Source organism: Setaria italica, chromosome II (genome assembly GCF_000263155.2).
Source record: "Setaria italica strain Yugu1 chromosome II, Setaria_italica_v2.0, whole genome shotgun sequence".
Lineage (NCBI taxonomy): Eukaryota > Viridiplantae > Streptophyta > Magnoliopsida > Poales > Poaceae > Setaria > Setaria italica.
In genome coordinates this window covers 5,520,967-5,539,197 of record NC_028451.1, presented here as the reverse complement: position 1 = coordinate 5,539,197, position 18,231 = coordinate 5,520,967, and the positions used below count along the sequence as shown (strand labels likewise).

Genomic DNA, 18,231 nt, shown 5'->3' with positions numbered 1-18,231 from the left:
CAATATTCTGGCTCAACTCAGCACTTGAACCAACGAAGCCAACATGCGTGTACGTGATGTCAGCAGGAAATCTACAAATCCATGCATGCATGGCTACTGCACACACTCTTTGACATCTACAGCCTCTGTATAACTAACTCGGATGTTGCTGTACCTCCACAAACTTAGAAAACTTGGTCAAAATGAGAGAGGTTTGACTTCAAGCAAATCTAAATTGACCAATATCAGGGATACCGGAGTAGCTCAACTACCTTCGAAAAAACGAAGCCATGGACCCCTAGAGACTTCGCCTCTTTTTTCCATATAACTATAATCAGTAGGGGGCAACCTCTCCTGTTTCCTTGAACTATAAACACTCAACCGGGAGCATCTCAGTTCCATCACACGTCATGCATTGCTAGTACACGCACTCGTGTAACGTCTACAAATGCACCTTCCACGTAGCAAGTCGTTGCACTTGTGCCTCCACACACACATTAGGAAGCGACCATGCATTTGGTGATTTGGAGAAGAACCGGCACGACGGCATCTTTATTTCTGCTCTTATTTTGAGAGTTTACACATGACACCCCGTCCTTCTGCATGCCTGTGGCTTTTACTGTATTCTCTACGCAGCAGAACGGGCAGCGCTCAACAATCTCTAAACCTGGCCGCTAATTCGATGTTTCAAGCGAGGCAGCATGCATGGTGTCCGGCTTTGAGCGAGCGAGCACACTAGTACCATGACCATGCATGGGAGAGTGCTGCCGCGTGCCTACCAATCATCCTCTTCACTTCACAAATCGCATCGCCTATGTCCAGAGGTGTGAAGCGCTGGAGAGTGTGGAGGGAGAGTTCCTGCCACCTCACTTTTGCGAGGTGGGCATGGAGAGGGAGACGCGCTGCGCCGGCGACTCCTTCCACTGCTGCGTTATTGTCTTTATCTGGGTGAAGAACTGCACGCCAGCCTTGCCTGCCACACCCAATGCCACATGTACAGTGCATGTTAATCGGACCCGAACGCAATTGTTTCGGCTAGGGAAGGTTCATTCTGGTGACTATCGGGAAAAGATCAGGAGGCTTTAGGTTGATGATGGCGTACCGTAGAAATTCAAGTCTCCTGCGAAGGAAGCCTTGCTGCCCGTGAAGGAGAAGAATGGCAGTGGTACTGGAATTGGGACATTGATTCCCACCTGGAATTGAGATCATAGACATTACGAATGATACATGCAGCATGAGTTGATTCATATAGTACAAACTGAAGCTTCTGGTTCCTCATTCTGTCAGAACTCAGGAACCCTTTCTCATGTCACATTTATGTGAAAAATTTAAATTAGCAACCACCTGAGACTTTTCAAGTTCCCAGGAAAATTTGTACTAGCCTTTCCTGGATTTATTCTCTTTTTTTGTGTGTATCATCAATCATGTGCAATCTACAAAAAAATTCCATGAAAATGAGAGATGCTATGCAGTACCTGTCCAGCTTCAATGTCTGTCTGGAATTTCCTTGCAGAGACTCCAGATGTTGTAAATATAGAAGCCCCATTGCCATACCTGACAGGCAGGGAGGAAGATTACACTCTGATTGCAACAAATGATCAGATTCACGAGCCCATAGGAGAAAAGGTATTACTTATTTCTATTTATAATTTGGATGGCATCATCCAGGCTCTCTGCCTGCAATTGAGGCAAAAAAAAAAAGGTCCATAATTATCACCATAGCATAACCTATAGACACCGAAAATACAGAAACAACTTTGTTGTACCTTCATCAAGAGAAGAACTGGACCAAAAATTTCCTCCTGTTTCAAAAAAAGTTAGCAAGGTTCAATCAGACATAACAATGCACATGCTGTTTCTTCCGATTATATGGGAAGGATTTGCGAGTGAACTGCAAATTTGACATTCCATCAACCATTTCCAACAGCATTTAGAGAAAATACTCACGTGTAGATAACATGGCTAGAACTGAAAAATATGAATAAATGGATGATTCATGACCCTTTGTCAATGCTGACAAAGATTTGTCTCCAGACAGAATCCAGGATTAAGTTAAATGCATCAGCATTATGTCTCCCCTCAATAATTGAAAATGTGCATTTTGGAAAATGGATGGTTGGTACTTCATAGCTTCCAGAAATGGTTGTGTTAAATGTGCTTAAAGCGTGCACTTCTATTTGAAACCAATCTGCCTAAGTGCATTTCATATTTTACTTAATTTGAAATAAAATTCACACAGAATGATACTATAAACAGTTCTACTTGTGCATGAATCCAAGAATGCAACCTTGCACAATTTAGATGCAAAGTTAAATTTGATAAAAGTTTTCTGAAAACTACCTTGTAACACTCCATGTCACTTTTAACATCAGCCAGAATGGTTGGACCAACAAAATTGCCATCCTCAAACTTAGGAACCTGCACATTACAGAGGTTTCAGGATCTGCAGCAACAATATATAGCAGAGTGAATAAACAACTGAAATATTGAAATTACCACAATATCTCTCCCGTCAAGCAAAAGACGCGCCCCACTGTCAACACCATTTTGGACTAACTTGCAGATACGGTCCTTGGCCTGATTAAAGTAAACTGTTAGGAGCGACAAACGAGTGAAAAGATAAAGGGCCTTAATAACCAAGCTAGCAACTCTTATGAGTATTGACTATTGAAGTAAGACCAAGGGGAAAAATATGTGTTTCATTAGCAAACTAGTATTTGTGATCATGATAATAAACCCCAAAGGCAAGTTGATTCAAGAAAAATGCTTTACTATGCTTCAGTAGTTCATTATTGCTAACAGGATTGAAGCAATTCACATATTGTAGTATGCTAAAAATCATTCCATGCTCCTAAACCCTGGACAAAATTGAGGTCAGAAATCAACCTTGACTAAAAGTATTTACTCATAAAATGAAAGAGATTATCCAACCCGGACCGATACTTCATACTTATTTAGTTGGTAATCAGTAAGCTGTTAATATACAGGCATGTTAATTGCATGTTTTGATTCCACTTAGCAATGACCTTAAATGTTCTATTGTTGTAATAATCGTCGTCAAGAAATACCAAGCAAAGTCGACACTAGGATAAATTATACACACACTAACCCCTGAACCAACTAATTTCAATACTTTAGGTCCATCTAAGTATTAGCACTGCTTACCACTACACCAGTAGAATTATATTCCATATTCGTTCAGATCATAAAAGTGGAGTAGGGGGCATCAAGAACTCTAGTTACAGATACTTTTCACCACAAAAATCAGTCCTGAACTTTTAGGCAGAACAAAGGTATATGCATGAATGCATCCCATCCAAGTTCCCAAAGATAAATCAACTACCTATTCGAAAGTCGAAGTATATGCAGATCTCTTTTTTACCCCAGTTAATTCTTCAGGGTTTAAAGTTTAAATAGTCCAATCATTTTATATTTTTCTTTCCTTTTTTTTTGAGGATGCAACTTATTCATCTCTTCAGCAGTATGATCTTATGGAGAAAGACAGTTATTTTCTTGTGGGAAAAACAGGTGATTCTATGTGAAACACATTGCCACAGTTATTGCCAATACGCATCCATGAGTGATGCAATGAGAACAGCATAAGTAATGACGCGGTCAAACCTCTCTGCTGATCACTGGACCAAGGTCTGCATCATTAACCATTCCTGAATTAACAACAAGACCACTTGCACGTTTGACAAGTTCTTCCTCCCTACAAAATATTATGGTTAGCCATGACACTAAAGCTGACAAAAAGGTATATCCTGAAGAAAACTTTATCTTCGATAGGGTAAGCTATACCATGATTCTGAACCTCCAACAAAAACAGCAGTGCTCAATGCCATGCACCTTTGCCCTGCTGCACCAAACCCAGCAGCAATAAGGGCATTCAGTGTGGCATCTTTATCGGCATCAGGAAGGATAATTGCATGATTCTTTGCTCCCATGTTGCACTATAAAGAAACAGAAACATATGTTGTTAATTATGCTGCTTACAACACAAAAGGCAGAAAATAAAGTTAGTTCAACTTAAAGTCCAGAAGAGATGCAGACTCACCTGAACACGCTTGCCTGATGCCGATGCTCTAGAATATATATGCATACCAGCCTGACACACAGAGATCACAAAGTACAGTTGGAGAATATAATAGTATAATTTTTCCAGGGTCATATGTGCTTTTAAATCTAATGCTAAAAGTTACAAGTAGAGTTTATAAATGCATCTATATAACATCATAACACATTCACATGCTGTTAGCATAAATACAATAATAGCCTGAATTCTGTGGATGCATGTTTTTCTTGGCAACCTTGCAAATTTGGAATTGATAAGAATGTCATGATTAGAATTTTTGAAGCGTAATGATGACATGATTCAAAAGATTTGGTACGTGTAAGCGTTTGTGGTTGCGGACTGTCCCAAATTTTTTTGAACAAGGATTATTAAGTTAATGACTTAAAAAGGTGAAAAATGGAAAGGTTGCTGGCAGGACCCATTTGTAAGTATTATGTAGACCAAAATATACAACATATTACAGGTGCAAAAATTGTGCCACAAATAGATATAAACATATAGGATACTGGATTCACTTACTGTATTGGAACCAACAAAAGATACAGCCTTAATATCCTCATCATCACAAATATTGTTGACAACATCCTGCATCAGAAAAAAATGCAATTATAACCAAACAATCTAACATATATTGAAGTCAGCAGAATAAAATTCATGAATATTCTTTTTGAAAAATGGAAGAACGGGAGAGATCAAACAATTATACAGAGTAAATTAGGCAATGTTGCCCCCAAAAATTATCAGTTGTCACGTGTGCTTTAGCAACATAAGAAATACATGACAACAGATAAACAAATTATCGTAACATAGTACCAGCTCAAAATTTGAAAATGAAAAGAAGCAAGGTAGCTAAGAATACCATACATGTGTACCATGAACAATGTTCAAAACACCCTTAGGTAAACCAGCCTCCATTGCTAGCTCCGCAAGCATCATGGCAGCCCCTGAAGTAATAACAAGTAGCAGCAAGGTATAACATCAGATTTCCAAATTGGCCAAACATAATGCAGTTTGAAGTACTTCATATAGTATTTGCTACTTCATGATGTTAACATCTTCATACTGTATAAGTATATCAATGCCATTTCATTAAGAACATAAGCGTCATAATTCATTCGGAGTAACTCAATTTCCATTGCATAAAAAGATCACAGTGCAACCTGAAAATACATTTAATCCGTTCATAAACTAGTAGATGGTCTCTCTGATACAGAAAAATCATTTCCTTTGTGACATCTTACAACACCAACACAAATGCTAAATTCAGGTGCAACAGACACACACCAGATGTTAGTACTCCTATTCCTTACAATACAGAAAAGAATATGTGCATGAGTAAATTAGTCCTGACAGCTGTGAAGACAACATGCAGCTTAATTAACATGGTTGCTAAGAAAGTAGTACAGCCATGTATTTTATTCAATCCATCAGTATCACAACAATAACAAATTTAGCCAAGGAATTTGGTAAAGATAGAAGGATCTGCCCAGCAGCCACTTGGCTGGGCAATGGGAGTGCAGGCATGCAGCCAGCTCACTAGAGCTGAGTGCAGCTGCTACTTGCTATCTTTCCTTCAATAAAGGCTAGGACTAGTAGAACATGAAGTCATATTTTCCTAAACAAATAAAGTTCGATAAAATTTGCTGATAGAGTAAATCACCTGGGTCCTTTTCTGATGGCTTGAGGACAAAAGTATTGCCACATGTAACTGCTACAGGAAACATCTGCAGCCATTGGAGAGAAGCTATGTTTAAAATGACTATACATGTTCTCTTCTATTATAATTCCAATGGGGAATAGCAGCACAAATAATGGCAAATTATCTTTTTCTGAAATAGTATGATCATGAAAACAACAGGGGTCATGCCTAGTAGATTGAAAGAAGAATTCAAAGTGTATAACAATTGCATAATGCAATCAACTATTGGTGCCAGTGTTCCATTAAGAAAAAAAAATGTCAAAAAGGAAAAAAGGTGGAAGTTAGACATACCCATAGGGGAATCATAGCAGGAAAATTAAACGGGCATATTCCAGCACACACACCCAGTGGCTCCCTAATGCTGAAGGTGTCAATCCCGTTAGAAACATTTGATACATATTCACCCATTTGTAGCGTCCCCATTCCACAAGCATGCTCCACCACCTCTACAAGATTAGGAGTTCAAAATCAAAATTGCACACCAGTAAATGGTCAACATAAGAAAGAGTTCTCTCACAGAAAAGGTCATTAATTCAAGGCTTCAAGCATACGAGCGGACTACAATAAATAAATCAGCAGCAACATAGACTCCAATTAAAGGGGTAATATTGACCTTTTATGCGATCTGGGGGATTTGGGAAATATGAGACCACATTTGATACACCACAATAAGTAATTAAAAGCATTTATAAGCAAGATTTTCTGGAAAAAAATTCTTAATTGCAGGTCAAAATTTACTCTAAATGTATTATGCATTTCTTATTGTCACTGAGGTCTGCAAATTCAGGAGGCAATTAGAAACTTCTTTGATTAGATATTTGGATTATGGTGAGGTTAGAAATTTTAGATAACTACCGTCTAAGCAAGCAACATATCCAAGTGTGCGCATTCGAATGATCTGAGAACCAACCTAGACCCCGAAACACATCACCCCAAGCATCTTTCAGCGTCTTCCCCTGCTCCGTCGTGATGTTCTCTGCAAGCTTGTCCTGCAATCAGGAGGAGGCAACAGTCACAGAGTCACTAAAACAAGGACTGTACAGCATCAGAATGACGCAATGAGGACGTTGATTAAACAAAGAGTCACCATGTTTGCCCGGATGAGCTCCTGGAACTTGAACATGACGCGCTGCCGCGTGGTGACGGGCGTGCCCCGCCACCCGGGGAAGGCCGTCCTGGCGGCGTCCACGGCGGCCCTGAACTCGTCGGCGGTCGTGAGCGGGATCCGCGACACCACCTCCTGCGTCGCCTGCGACACCCCCCCGACACCCAAATGCGCGCGTCACACATCCGACCGCCCCCCAAAAACCGATCAAACCCGAAATCATAGTCGATTCGGAGGGGGAGGAAGGAAGGCTTACGGGGTTGGTGACGTCGACGTGCTCGTCGGCGCGCGACTCGACGAACTCCCCACCGATGAGGAGGCGCACCCTTGGCTGCGAGGGATCGAGAAGCAGCAGGCCCCGCGGTCAGTCGTGACGGGTCGAGGGCCATGGCCGCCGGCCGCCGCAATCGCGGAGCGATAGGAAGGGACCGGGGGTAAGGGGCAGCGGGCACGTACCGGGGACGAGGCGGGGCCGTTGGAAAGCCACGAGGCGGCGGCGGCGGTGGAGAGCGGGGCGGCCGCGGCCATCGCCGGCGAGCGGCGGAGCCCGGAGGCTGCGCGCGGAAACGGAGGGCGTCAGGTCAGTCAGTCAGTCAGTCAGCCAGCCAGGGAAGGGGACGCGCGGCGCGACGGCGCGGGGATGGCGCGCGTACCTGAGCGGGAGAGCGCCGCGCGGAGCATATTGGGCGGCCGGCGGCGGTCGCGCCTCTTCCGGATTGGGGCGGGGTGGCGTCGGAGGCGCTCCGACTGGGTGAGTCGGAGGCGGAGTGGTTTGTTGGACTGGTGCTGGTGGGTGGGTGGGTGGGTGGCTGATGATCTGTATATAATCGCGGCTGCGGCGGCCGTGGGACCCGCCGAGCAGAGAGAGGGAGGGGGAGGTGGATTAGGATCGGCGGCACTCCCGGTTGGCAGGGCGCGCGTGACGGCGGCTGAAGTGCGACGAGTTGCAGTGCGTCAGTCGGTGTCGTGCGATCCTATCGGAATCAGCCGGGGCGCCAGTGCGGGCTGACGTGGCACTGGCTGGAAAATGTTTTTTTTTATTCCTCTTCGACGGAATGCACGGGACATTTTGGGCGGTAAAAAGAAATCAAGTAAGCTGAGACTTGAGAGCACGTAAAATGACGCTGGAAACAGCAGAGAAATTGTCACGGATCCATGCATCTTCTAGCCTCGTGCTGTGAACAGAAGTGTTCAACTCCGAAAACAAACTATTCATCTTATTAAGAAACTACGGACGTATCATTTATTTTGTTTTACCCGTTCTATCATAGAAAAATACTTTAAGCATGGTTTATAATTTTACATATTTGCACTAATCTTTTTGAATAAAACAAATAGTCAATCAACTCCGTGCCAACAAATCAATGGTGCCCAGCAGCCGGCATTGCAAAACGCAAGGTCACAATCATTCCTAATCACCGCCCTTGCCGTAAGCTCTCTGGCTCTCTACCTCCTCGTATGTCGTCTCCTGCATTTTTACCTTGAGATTAAACTACCCTTCTAATTAATTCTTCTTCTCCTAATTCCCTAATAAAATAAAGAGTTGATTAATACGATCATAGTCTCTTTTACTGATTTCTTTCTTTGCGCATCTTTTTTCTTATCACCGCATCAATATATAGTTCAAATGGTTTTATGTCTCCATCAGAGCATCATCGAAACCTCACACCAGGCAACACTAGTCAGGATGTTTGGTTACGTTTCGTTGCTGGGGGTTCAATGCATGCTTGCACATATCTGGGTTAACTACGGTATGGTTCGTACTAATTTTTATAGTTATTCTTTCTTATACTTGTTGATGATTTTTTTTACTTATCACCCATGTCTTCTAAATAAAACTAGGATTAGTAAAGAAAAGTAGGATATTCTTTCCCTTGTCTATTTTATTGGCTCAATTTTTTATTTACCAAATTTATTGATGATATGTTTACCAGAAATATTAATAATTCAACATTTTTTTTAAAAATATTTTAACTTAATATTTCATTACAGGTTTTTTGAGTTAACATGTTTAGTAATTCAATTTTTATAGTTAGAGGAAAAGGTATAACAACTTCCTTTTTGAGGGCCGGTTTTGACGAATGTCATGTTGAGGGAGGCCCAACCCTCTTTGTACGCTCTAGCCCAGCCCACATACACATAGGCCCAACCTTCTTTGTACGCTCTAGCCCAGCTCACATAGACATGGTGAGCCCGTAAACAGTCCCAGTATTTTGCAAATTAATCGCTTGTCCAGTTATTGAACTATGGTTAACATAGTGGTGAAACAATCATCTTACCTTTGCTGGTATGATAAATGAACTTTTGCTGACAGAAGAAAAACCACTTTTCATTCCCATACCCATTGCGGCATTGCCTAGGTGAAGCAAGGTTGCCTCATTTTATCTTGAAAAAAACAAGAAGAAGAAGAACATAGAGAGCCACGGTCCACGGACGTGTGACCAAATACAGATTCACTACACTTATAAGATTTAAAATCAATTAGTGGTGAATCACCAACACAAAGCCAAGTCGGGTTATCATCTTTTGTTTAGGCTGATATGGATGTAGTACGATCGTGATCGTACCTCATCGCTTTGATCTTTGGAGTGAGTCGAGGGTCTTGTAGCATGGTCGTTATTATTGGAACAAATAAGTAACGCTTTATGCCAACTAATTTAATTTTGGTTGCATATTGCCTTTTATGTATGAACATATATAGGTATTTGGAAATTATATGGGTAGAATTTGCCTCAAAATATAGTTTGATAAAAGTATGCCTTTGCTACATTTTTAATACTATCTTGTAACTAAAGGTACTATTCAAAGTGGTGTTTGAAGACCATGTCGATAACCAAAACATTACTTATTTGTGACTGGATAGAGTACTTGAAGGTTGTTTAGGAATGAATTCGAAGCTGCGGGTTAGATTTAGACTCATGCTAAGTTCAAGATTATAAAGTGGAATTTGTTTCGAGTCTTTTTCTTGAACTAAACGGGAAATATGAAAATCTAACCTAAAAAAATACCAGACACAACCTGTTTTTTCCTAAACAGTGGAAATAATATACCCTCCCCGTTAGAAAATAGTATCATTAAATAGGTAGTATAATTTTATGTGGAAAAAATACAAAACTCCGAGATTCGATCCTAGCGTGCTTTAAAGAAAAAGGAGGAGAGGTCCTACAAAACTACGGTATGATTCGATCCTAGCTAGCCAGTGTGATCCCACTATCCAGGAATCCTGGGTGGGTCACTCAGCGGGCGTTTGGCTTCACGGAGTTAAAGTTTAGCCATGTCACATTGGATATTTATATATTAATTAGAAGTATCTAATTACAAAACTAATTACACAGAGGGAGGCTAATTCATGAGACAAATTTATTAAACCTAATTAGTCCATACTTTTGACAATGTGATGTTACAGTAACCATTTGCTAATGATGGATTAATTAGGCTTAATAGATTCATCTCCGAATTAGCCTAGAGGTTCTACAATTAGTTTTATAATTAGCTCATGTTTAGTCCTCCTAATTAGCAACTCCTGGAGCAAAAGTGTATATTGCTACTAAATGTTTGGTACATGTGGTCTATTTGAATCCCTTTACCACCAAATTAGCGCTTAGCGGCAGAACTTTTGTTGGTATGCTTGAAGAATGTAGTCTCTGCTAGAAATATGGAGGAAGAAGGGGGAAGAAACCAAGAGGTGAGAGCAGCAACGGAGGAGGTGAGTGCAGTAAGGGAGGGGCCATGTCTCAATAAACCTATGCAACTTCTGGAGCACAAGTGTATACTGCTAGTAAATGTTTAGCACATGTGGTCTATTTGAATCTCTTTACCACCAAATCAACTTCTGGAGCACAAGTGTATACAGCTACTAAATGTTTGGCACATGTGGTCTATTTGAATCTCTTTACCACCAAATTAATGCTTAGCGGCAGAAACTTTTTTGTGGTATGCTTCAAGAATGGAGTCTCTGATAGCATGTATAGGCTAGAACTTCTTTTTTGTGGTATACTTAAATAATGCAGTCTTTTTGTGACAGCTCTATGTAGGCAGGCAGTAAGCTGTTTTTGTTGTACGCACAAACAGATGGAGTTTGTTTGACGTAGCATGCCACGGACACAGGAGTACATCGTTCCGTTAATCTCTTAACTCTTAAGGATTGTATAAATGGAGTTTATCATTGCAAATTGTTGTGGATACGTTTGATGTTGTGTAGGAATGTACTATCTAGTGGGCTCAGATTACGAAGTTCGTGAAGGATATCTAGGGTCATATCGCAGTACGAGGTACCATCTCGAAGAGTTCAGCCGCAGAGGGGCTGAAACTTTGGAGGAGAAATTTAGCTTCCACCACTCGAGTCTTCGCAATGTTGTGGAACGGGTGTTTGACGTGCTCAAATTGAGGTGGCATATTTTGCGAGAAGTCCTATTCTATGAGCGAGAGAGGCAAATAAAAATCGTTATTGCTTGCTTTGCCCTCGGAGAATTATTTGTTAGACCATGCTGATGCAAGTACCGCAAAGAGGAACATGACGCGAACTGCGGATTACTACGTCTGAATGGATGGTAGCAAATGCTACACCTGATATGGCTAGTGTACGAGATTGGAACGCGGCAGGAATCTGCTTCATGTAGTTGTATGCCTATGTGTGTTTGTTTGTGCCATATGTTTTATGTAAGTAGTTTGTGCGCAATTTGTTATTGTAATGAACTGTTAGTAAACGACACTGATTCATTGGCTATTGATATGGTAATGGCGAGTTATTTTGATTGACTGGGCTGCGTCTGCGTCAAAAATTTGAAATCCTTTGCTCGCTTTACCGCCAAAAATTTGAATTCAAATGCGGCTTCCACCACCAGAAGTGCCAGAAGTAGAAAAAGCTCATAGATCCGTGGATATGTATATAGTGTAGTAGTCTGCTCAAAATGGTCACTGCTGAACTTTGGAAAATTATTAGCTGTAAAAGGGCCATCAGTCCCTACATCCAAAATTGTTGAATAATCAAATCAACTGAGGGGAAAAAACCCAAGCTGTGGAGTTCAATTCCATCCAAATCTCATTGATACAGACGTTAAAATTAGATTTTTAAGTGATGGCAGACAAAAACAGCAAAGAAAATCTATGGTTACAGCCTCACAGGACATGAATATAAGATTACAAATAGATTCATTATTTTCTAAGAAAACTATCATTTATATTCTTATTACCAACAAACTGAAAGCAATACGACATGTTCAAAGCAAGCATTATGAATCGGATAAGAACTATGCCCAGAAAGCTGTTCTTCAATATTTCCAAGGAAAAATATTATGATTTAGTGTTTTTCCTTGCAGTGTCACCCAAACCAGGAGCACCCACTGTGTTTACTAATCCAGGTAGAGTCTAAAAAACGCACAGTAAAGGACTAACAAAATATATTTTAAGCATTATTCTTACTGCATTTCGGTATGGATCGAATCCAGCCCACAAAAAGCGTGAAAAAAAAGTCAGAGTAAAGTGGGAAGTATATTAACGTTTTGAGAATGAAGTTATATTCATTTATAAGTAGGGTTATCCGATTGAAGAAAACGAAAAGAAAATTAAGTCAGGACTTGGACTGTACCTTCATTATCCTTCTCCTCCTCGCAGCCGCTGTCACTGTCGCTGATGTTCCAGCCGTCGTCGTCCCTGGTGGTGGACATGGGCGAGTCCTCTCCTTCGTCGCTCGGAGGAGCTGCCGGGGAAGGCGGCCTCTTCTTGCCGCGACCGGGGATAGTGAACTGCGCCAGCTCGTCTCCGCCCACCTCAGTCTCCATAGCGCGCGCGCGTTGTACCAATCGACGCTGCCGGAAACGAAGGGATGGAGTGGGGTTCGGGATAGGGCTAGGGTTTGGGGGACGGCGGGCCTAGAGGGATACTGGGGGCGGCGGAGATGCGGCGGCAGCTGGGGTGCGACACGGCGGTGGGATCGGCCGGCGGCGGCTGGGGTGCGACACGGCGGTGGGATCGGCCGGCGGCGGCTGGGGTGCGACACGGCGGTGGAATCGGCCGGCGCCGGAATCGGCCGTCCCTGATTTCGGTGGTGGGCCGGTGGTGCGAATCGGTGAAGGGAGAGAGGGGGCGTGATAAAGAGGGGACTGGGGAGGCGTGCGGACGATGGTGGGACCCGCGTGTGAGACACGGAGGTTCCTCGGATTTGTGAGGCTGACCAGGTGGGCCACACGACCTTTTGACCTCTCTTCGGTCCATTCTCCTCCACAGTTTCAAGGTTGGCCCCATCCCCTTCAACCCTTCAAATGTCGGTCGTCCCTATATAAAAGTACAGTAGTATACTACTTCAAAACTTTTTAGATGAATTTTTACTCGTATCGTTGGAAAATTATGCAGAAATTTATTGAAGTCTGAAGCAAACATTCAGACTATGGGATCTGACTAACGACTTACAAGAAAGGATAGCTCTACATCAGCCCTTTTCACTGATTCTCTATACAGTTCAACATCCCTAGTTTGTGTGCAGGTTGCACACCATTAATTTCCTTTCCAAAATCAAAGTTCCAAGATTCCTCCAAATCCCTGTCAAAATGTACACCAACACACACAACTCACTCTCCATCACAGTTGAGAAATTCAGACCGCGTCCTCTGTTAATTAGTACTCCTATGTGGCACGCTCCGCTCCGGGAGAGATCGATCACCCCTGCGCGGCGATCCTGACGTTGAGCCTGCGGAGCCAGACCGAGTGCAGGATCATGTGGAACGCGTCGTACCGCCGCGGCGCGCCGCCGTGCACCATGAAGTGCCGCCGCACCGCCCGCACCCGCCGCTGCATCCGGATGTACTGCCGCGGCGACACGGCGGAGAGCACCTCCCTCAGCCGCGGGATGTCGGCGGTGGGGAGCCGCACGGCGAACGCGTCCCAGTTGAGCACGTCGGCGAACGGCAGCGCGTACTCGCCGTCGTCAATCACCACCGGCACGCACTCGAGGTAGATGGCCTCCGCCAGCCGCGGCGACGCCACCTCGTACCCGCCGGGGCACAGGCAGAAGCGGCTCCGCCGCATCATGTCCGTGTACGACACGCCGCGGGGCAGGTACTCGCTCACCTGCACGTCGGGGTCGCCCTTCCCCTTCCAGTGCGCCAGCAGCGCCGGACGGACCGGGCCGTGGTTGCCGCCGGCGAAGAAGGCCAGGATCGGGCGGCGCGACGCCGAGGGCCCGCCCACCTGCCGGTCCACGACGTCGCTACGGAGGTTGATCTCCGGCAGGGACACGTCCTTGGACGGGTTGAAGCCCTCCGACGTGTTGGCGTTGCACAGCACCCGGATGGAGTTGCCGAAGAGGTGACCATTCGCCGACGACACATAAGGCCCCTGACACCAAATTCAAATTTGTACCGTTCGGCTAAAATTCCTCAAATGCAAGGCAAAAAACAACGGTCTACAGTTTGCAAAACATAGACATTTCAAAATCTTAACGACAAATCATTCAATTTGTAGAAGCTAGATGCTTACCCAGTCATGGCAGGAGAGCATGAAGTGATCGGCGCCGAGGCTGCGGTTCCAGTAGGGGTACTTGGTGGACAGCACGCCGATGTAGTCGGAGACGGTGCGCTTGAGCGGGCCCATGTCGTGCGAGTTGGGCTCGTAGATCATCTTCACCATCTTGACGACGCTGAAGGGCAGGAAGAAGGCGTGGGCGAGGTCCGGATCCCTGGTCCGCAGCCGGCTCTCCATCTCCATGGAGTAGATGAACCTGCCCTCCGTCGAGTATATGCTACGGCACGGCCCATCGTGGAACACCGGTGGCTCGCCTTCTTCGTACACGTAGACCTTGAACAGCTTCTCCATTTCCAGGTAACTCCTGCGCAGACAGCAAAGGGAAGTTGAGAAAATTCAGACACGCTGCAAATTTTGCCTGCATAAACAAGCAGGTATCTGTTCTGTACTAACTACAATGAAGTTTCAGCTGGAGAATTATGTACTTGTGAAATGCATAGGCATTCCTGTAGATCGGTCCCATTGGCACGTAATCTTTGTCAGCCAACGGAGGTCTATTGTCCTTGTTCCGGATACCTTCCATTATCGCTGACCGAGCTTTGGCCAGACCAAGCTCCAATCGCTCCAATTTTACATCCCTTCTCCTCGGCAACTGTGGCGTGGCTTGGATCGCCTCATCCGAACTTTCCTGCAACACAAAAATCGCCGCATCCTGAGAAGCTTGCAGAGGTTACATGATGATGATGCTCCAGATTTAGTCACAATGGTGGACAGCTATCATTGTCGCAAAATGCAATTTCAGAGGTGTATTTGCAGCTAGCACTTAAGTTTTTGACAGAAACATCAAAAGCTAACTTCCTTTCTCAGGAACTGACAGCGAAAGACAGTTGCAAATTCAGAAACCAGTTCAGAAACCAATTGCGAGCCAGCCTACAAATTTTCGCCCCGCCCGCATCCTGAGAAGCTTGCGGAGGTTACATGATGATGCTCCAGATTTAGTCACAAGTGGTGGACACCAACCATTGTCCCAAAATGCAAATTCAGACGCGTATCTGCAGCTAGAAGCTGCCACCAACTTTTGACAGAAAGTCAGAAACATCAAAAACTAGCTTCCTTTCTCAGGAACTGGCAACAAAAGACATTGCAAAATTCAGAAACCAATTACGCAATTAAAACAGGTCGTCGGAAGTTGCTCATACTAATTACTGAACAGCTTCAACTGCACAAGCAACATACTGTACTAATTCAGCTACACAATGTTCATTCTCCAATTAATTGCAAAGTTCAAGCAGGTCTGTTTATTCTCCTGCGGATGATTCTGAAAGTTTAGGATGAGCCAAGACTCCATAGTCCATACACACACAAGACAATTCGGCGAAAGGGACGGCTCTGTCTTTCCTTGCACCTTAAATTGTCGCTGGCAAGCCAAGAACCACCCTGCGTTCTCCAAGAAAATGATGCACATTTTCTTTATGGGACACGGAGGACAGCCACGCGTCACTGACCAAGATGCCGTGTTTTTTTTTCTATTTGGTAAATCTGATGCAGGGGTTTGATTATGCTAATGTAAATAGTAATTAATTGATTTCCTCATTGGCGCGTGATCTCCACCGTTCGATCTAAGGTGAATTCCACGGTGTAACACCAATAGTTGTAGCATCATTGGATTGTTGTCAGAAAAATCTACTCATGATGAATTCGACGGTGAACTACTAGGCAGTACAAAAAAAGTTTACACCAAGTGCTCTGGCCAAAAGGTGGCATGATGAGAGTACTCATACACTAGATGCGCCGTAAACGTCCACGTACGTGTGCAAATTGCCAGTGAATTTTGGCATCCATGTTAGGCTAGCAACAATAAAAATTGCTTTACAAGTTCAGTTCTGATTCACGGGCATCCTGAACAGAGATTTTGCAGTCCTAGAAATAATAAACAGCACCATTAAAAAGGGTAGCCGAGCTGCATACCGGAGCTGGAGCTGGAGCTGGAGCCGGCGCCGGTTTCGGTTCCGGTGCAGCCGGCGGCGTGACGGAGAGCTGAAGCACGTCATGGCCGGAGTTGGAGTTGGCGAAGGACAGCAGGAGGTCATCACCACCACCCTGTACCTGCAACTCCTCGTGCACCTCCTTGCCGGTGCTGTTCCTGCGGCCGCCGTCGCCGCCGTCGGAGTACGAGCTGGAGGTGACCAGGAGGTGCTCGGCGCCACCGCCACCTCCGCTCGGCTGCAACGATGTGAAAGAGGAGAGAGAGGAGGAGGAGGAGGAAGAAGACAGGAACCAGGAAGCTTGCGTCCTGGGGTCCAAGGCAGCCAGCGCCAAGAAGGTCACCGCCACAAGGCACGCCGCCACGGCGTAGGCGGCGGCGGCCGCGCTGCCGCGGCCATGGCCGTGCGAGCACGGCAAGCAAGCAGCCTCGGAGGTGGTGGGGACGGTGGCTCGCATGGCTGGTTAATTTGGCCTGGGTGTCAAGGCAAGGACGATGCCGCCATCACAAGCTAGCTGCAAGACCAGAGCCTCTCGCCGTGGCTTGCGAGGTGCGGTTGCATGCGGCGGCAAGCTTAGGACATGTTCATATGAGGCCGGTGGCGGCGCGCGGCTATGCTCTTGTGCGCCGATGGCGAGATGCTGCGGCGATGCTTGCCATGGCGAGGAAGAAAGGCATGTGTGTGCGAGTTGCGTTCGCTGATGATGGCGACGGAGGAAAGAAAGGTTGGTACGAGTAGGAAATACTACATGGAAGGAGGGGCTGGGGCCCACAGGATCGATGAACACAGTAGTACTTTGGTCAAACAAGGGGATATTGCAGTTAGGTTCCTTGGTTTCTCAAGTTTTCATTTCGAGTCCTCGAGGAGTACTGATATAAGCTGTGTATACGTCGAGTGTATCAGACGTTATATAAAAGAAGGGAGTATGTCAATAACGTTGGTTTCAATTTAGATGTATACTATCATCCAACAAATTTTAAATTAAGAACTCTACTAGTGCATAAAGGAACAAAAAGTATAAATTTTGTTAAGTGTTAAATTGTACCAATTAACAACATAGTAGTGGGAGTAAATTGAAAAAATGGTTTAGAGGGTAATTTAGACTTTTTTTCTTTCTCAAATACGCCATGACACCGTAAAACCTTGAGCCATACTTCTCAATAGAATCTTACTAATAAGTGTGCTCACTAACCCATACGCAAAGCGTACACAAATTAAAGTCGCATCATACGTGTACACTCAAACATACAAGCTAATCTCTTTCTCAAATCAAATTGTATAGAGTTGGCACTTGTTCACGTTCAGCGGCTGCAAGAGAACTAAGCGCCGCCTCCTTTCATTTCAAAATATAAATCATTTTAACATTTCTAGATACATAAATTACAAATAAATTATTTAAATTTTCTAGATATATAAATTTTACAATGCATGTAAATATAGAGTTATATCCAGATACATATCTGGAAAACAAACCAAAATAACCTACGTCATTGAAAACGGAGGGAGTACCTTAGCTTTCTCGTCAAGGCGACTGGTACAGAGACCTGGATTTCTTTTTCTTTCTTAATTTATTTTTGAAATGAACAGGGACCTCGATTTCTAAACAAGCAGTAGAAAGCACGAATTTGAGACCTAATGCTTTGACAAATACTGGAACGATACTCGACGTACGGCCCTAAGGAGGAGAAGACCGTAACATTTTGGCAGTTTTATAATATTGTTTCGCCAAAAACAAAAGTTGCAGGTAAGACTTGCCTGCGGCCCTGCCGCAATCTGCATGTGCAGCGCGCGACGGCGCCGGCCCGGCAGGGCGGAATTGAACAAGCGATAAGGTTGGGGACCTGCGCGCAAAATTAACCGCACGTCCACACCTCCGCGCCCTGATGCATCATCAATCCTGAGGCGAGATCTTGGACTCGTGCTCCCCTGG

General features: G+C 44.4%; 3 protein-coding genes across 3 annotated transcripts; all 3 read right to left on the bottom strand.

Moving 5' to 3' along the window:
- Positions 1-499: 499 nt before the first annotated feature.
- On the bottom strand, positions 500-7,539 carry LOC101760465 (methylmalonate-semialdehyde dehydrogenase [acylating], mitochondrial). Its single transcript, XM_004955659.2, has 19 exons — positions 7,512-7,539; positions 7,315-7,412; positions 7,115-7,189; positions 6,841-7,002; positions 6,664-6,742; positions 6,045-6,199; positions 5,715-5,778; positions 4,919-4,998; positions 4,574-4,639; positions 4,037-4,087; positions 3,781-3,932; positions 3,601-3,691; positions 2,476-2,556; positions 2,320-2,397; positions 1,746-1,781; positions 1,613-1,656; positions 1,455-1,533; positions 1,082-1,172; positions 500-952 (listed from the first exon to the last, which is right to left on the bottom strand). Exons 1-19 carry the CDS (start codon positions 7,537-7,539, stop codon positions 846-848), a joined length of 1,617 nt encoding a protein of 538 aa, XP_004955716.1. The 3' UTR covers positions 500-845.
- A 4,051-nt stretch (positions 7,540-11,590) lies between these two features.
- LOC111256495 lies at positions 11,591-12,896 on the bottom strand. The gene is made up of 2 exons (XM_022824711.1): positions 12,446-12,896; positions 11,591-11,821 (listed from the first exon to the last, which is right to left on the bottom strand). Exons 1-2 carry the CDS (start codon positions 12,636-12,638, stop codon positions 11,604-11,606), a joined length of 411 nt encoding a protein of 136 aa, XP_022680446.1. The 5' UTR covers positions 12,639-12,896; the 3' UTR covers positions 11,591-11,603.
- Positions 12,897-13,193: 297 nt separating this feature from the next.
- Positions 13,194-17,004, bottom strand: LOC101760061 (probable glycosyltransferase At5g03795). Its single transcript, XM_004955658.4, has 4 exons — positions 16,285-17,004; positions 14,802-15,004; positions 14,332-14,680; positions 13,194-14,190 (listed from the first exon to the last, which is right to left on the bottom strand). The coding sequence occupies exons 1-4, from the start codon at positions 16,756-16,758 to the stop codon at positions 13,513-13,515; spliced, it is 1,704 nt and encodes a 567-aa protein (XP_004955715.1). The 5' UTR covers positions 16,759-17,004; the 3' UTR covers positions 13,194-13,512.
- Positions 17,005-18,231: the final 1,227 nt, after the last annotated feature.